The sequence below is a fragment of the Etheostoma spectabile genome, chromosome 10 (assembly GCF_008692095.1).
Source record: "Etheostoma spectabile isolate EspeVRDwgs_2016 chromosome 10, UIUC_Espe_1.0, whole genome shotgun sequence".
NCBI classification, from domain to species: Eukaryota; Metazoa; Chordata; class Actinopteri; order Perciformes; family Percidae; genus Etheostoma; species Etheostoma spectabile.
Window position 1 is genome coordinate 12,723,912 of NC_045742.1, and position 3,238 is coordinate 12,727,149.

A 3,238-nucleotide genomic window follows, 5' to 3' on the forward strand; every position below is an offset into this window, starting at 1 on the left:
TTTTTTTTCTATAGTTGGTACAAAAGCTGTGCCTAAATTCTATTATGTGAATAAAACAAACTCACCAGTATGAAGGATGTAAGTCCATTGTTAATAATCCAGTTACCCATGTTTATACCCTCTTTATCTCGACTCAGTGACAGCGGCTACCCTGCAGATGCTGTCTGTCTGTCTGTCTGCGTTTTTAACTTTGACGCTCCTATCCCAACTCCTCCCTGTAGATGCAATAGTGATGAGACACAAGGAAAATGTAATGGTTGCGGAAGAGAACAGGTTTCCCTGCTGGAGCTACATGACCACATTCTTATCTGCAAACACTTGTTGAGGAAGTATGGCAGGAACGAGGAAGTATTTGTTACAGAATCCTGGAAGTTTTACTCTACTGGACGGTGAAGCAATTCGTTTTATTGGACAAATAAAGTTCATGGTGTGAGTGTGACGAGGAATAAGTAGTCATGAATTGAGTCAAAAACCGAGGCAAGAATGAATGTGTTGACGTTAGATTATTTTATTCAAGTTTTAAGTAAAACAAGGCACCGAATGAACAGACCAGACAAATCATAAAAAATTAGCAAAGTGTGAAAGCACATTGATAAAATGTAAGTCTGGTTAATGCATGGAAGCTTTATTTTAAAAGACACACATCTGATATTCTTTTTCAACAGAATATTTTTATCATATGACACATTTTAGTGTATTTTTGTAAAACTAAAACCTGTTTTTTCTTGGAAAACCAGACAGTGAACTCAAAGCATTCATGATAGCAGATGTATGAAGCTGTATATGAGGAAGATGAATTCTTCTTCTAGCCCTCGTGTTGTTTTTTGGTGTTGTGTCTGTTAAATGCAGATGCAAACGTGGGGGCGTTCGGACACACTTGGCACGTTTCCTGCACACCTGGCTCAGTCCTGTTCATGACCCACTGCTGCTCACTCAACGCGGCCTTTGTGCATCGCTGCATATCTCAACATGTTACATTCTTTGGTGTGCTGGGGCCTCGCTGTAGCCCACGTGAATGTAATCACCCTCGATAAAGACATCAGGAGTTAACCTGAATCCCTCTCACATCCATGAATTAGCAAAGTATTGTGCACTAAAGACATAAGTTTGTTCTCCAACACATCACCCCGCTAACTCAAAAACACAACTCATTCTGGTTTTTGTGTTAAAATACTTGAGGTATCATCCAGTGGTGCAGCCTGCAGCGCCAGCCAAGATGCATTTCTACATTAGAGAACTTGAGAGTTTGTTAATTTAATTCCCAATAAAGCCCTTCTCAGGCTGCTTCCATCATGTCTTCAACAATAGCAGTCTCCCGCTCTCCCAGCTGACTGGTGAGGTCCAGGGGTTGGGAGTTTTGGGGGTCCAGCAGCGCCAGAGGCTCCTCCTGCACCAGCACCATGGTGGCAGCGGTGGAATATGAGGGTGGCAGCTTCCCTCGTTGACCTCTCGCTTCCCTCCGTCCTGTATGGCAGCAGATGCAGTGCAGGCAGTCGTGCACGTTGTACTTGAAGAGGCGTCTGCAGGGGTGGCAGAACTGGTAGAAGAGCAGCATAAAGAGCACCGCCAGGCTGTAGCAGATCAGCAGCTGGACGGCCAGCAGCGGCGCACACACGTACTCGTAGAAGTCCGACTTGAAGAAGTACCAGAGCGTGATGAGGAGGAAGTTCTCAACAAAGCGTGCGCCGTAGTACATGGCCAGTCGGCCCCAGCGCTGCTTCCTCTCGATGAGCTCTCGATGCGAGAGGTCCAACTGCACCGCCGACCAGCAGAAGATGTTAATGCAGGCGTAGAGCAACGTAAACATGCACAGCACCACTGTGGTGCCCAGCTTGGAGAAGTTTTTCTCCACATCCTGAGTCAGCGAGCTTTTCCTGGCCCAGAACTCAACCCAGGGGAGAAAGAAGAAGAAGAGCAGGTTTGACATGCCGACGAGGATCACCCAGTGTGTGAGCGCCGTGCTGAAGAGCACCAGAGCGGTGATCCGGGTTGCAATCTCCAGCACTCTCCACACAATCATGCACACGTAGGCAAGGGGGCGCAAGCGCACCTTGTAGTCATCATATCTGATCTGAATGGCCAGAATGCTGCACACAAGAGCCCCGTACGTGATGGAGATCAAGGTGATGACCATCAGAGCCACTGTGGAAAAAAAACAAGTCATCTGTTACCCTTTAATCAACAGCATCACAACTCTAGCCTGGAAAATTAGACCCAAATCTGAGAGATTAAGGATACGATGCTTCAGTAACTGCCACACCGTTCCACACACCGCCCCCTGCTGCTGCCGCCTGCTCTCGTCCACTTTAAGGCGCCGACACACCAACCTGATTATCACAGTCTGGCGAGGTCGGTGACTCGAGTCTGTTCGGTGTGTTCCGTGCGGCTTCCATTGGGCAGTGGACAGTCAGACTCAATGACCAATCTGATTGGTGGAGTGCTAGTCCTTGACTAGCGAATCAGTGCACAAGAAACCGGAGCCGACAACGCCAGTATCTTCTTATTACTAGCCATCGTATTTCTACCGTTCAGCGAATAATGACAACGATCTTTCTTGACTACTATAGACACTCTGATGAAAACAATGTCTGACGACAGCATGCTCTGTGTTTACTTGGTCTAGAGAGATGTTCCGTCATTCTTTGGGCAACAATACAGATTAGCGCCGCCTGCTTTTATGTCTCGCGCACGTGCAGAACGTACGAATTTGGCGTTGCTACGGAGTGTTCCGAGGCACTTCTTTGAGAGGCGGGAGCCGACTGATCAGTCTGACTGCCTTTTCTGCCGACGGTCGGCCGTAGGGTTGGTGTGTCAGAGCGGATACCATGGCAGTAGACATTTAGTCTTGTTTCAATGGAAAGTCTGTCCATTTTACACGGCATCCACTGACTTTTACTAGTGTTTCAGTTTGCACAAATCTCCAGTTCTTTTTTTACCCAATACCGTCAATAAACAAAGCCATTTCCATATACACTGGCTTCTTAAAAACTGTAGAGAGAAATAAGGAAAAGAAAGACTGTTCTGGGTTATATGAGGTTATTTAAAATATTCACCCATGCTTGACTGCATTTACATACTGTACATTAAAACTGGCAGTGACATTTCATTTTATGTGTACAGTATTAATTTAAATTGATAAGTCATTGTCTTAAAAATTGTAAGAGGTAAGAGCTACAGAAGCAACACTGTAGTGATTTTTAAGATAATCATATAGTGGAACGGTAGCATGACCCCCCCC

General features: G+C 45.9%; 2 protein-coding genes across 2 annotated transcripts in view; both read right to left on the minus strand.

Annotated features, from left to right (window-relative positions):
- Positions 1–216, minus strand: part of nox1 (NADPH oxidase 1) — a 7,581-nt gene extending 7,365 nt beyond the window's left edge. The window contains exon 1 of the mRNA XM_032527860.1: positions 66–216. Within this exon, the coding sequence (XP_032383751.1) occupies positions 66–110 (45 nt within the window). The 5' untranslated portion in view covers positions 111–216. The remainder of the gene's footprint in view (positions 1–65) is intronic.
- A 268-nt stretch (positions 217–484) lies between these two features.
- xkrx (XK related X-linked) overlaps positions 485–3,238 on the minus strand; it is an 11,775-nt gene continuing 9,021 nt past the window's right edge. Inside the window, exon 3 of the mRNA XM_032527867.1 lies at positions 485–2,142. Coding sequence (XP_032383758.1) covers positions 1,277–2,142 — 866 coding nt within the window. The 3' untranslated portion in view covers positions 485–1,276. The remainder of the gene's footprint in view (positions 2,143–3,238) is intronic.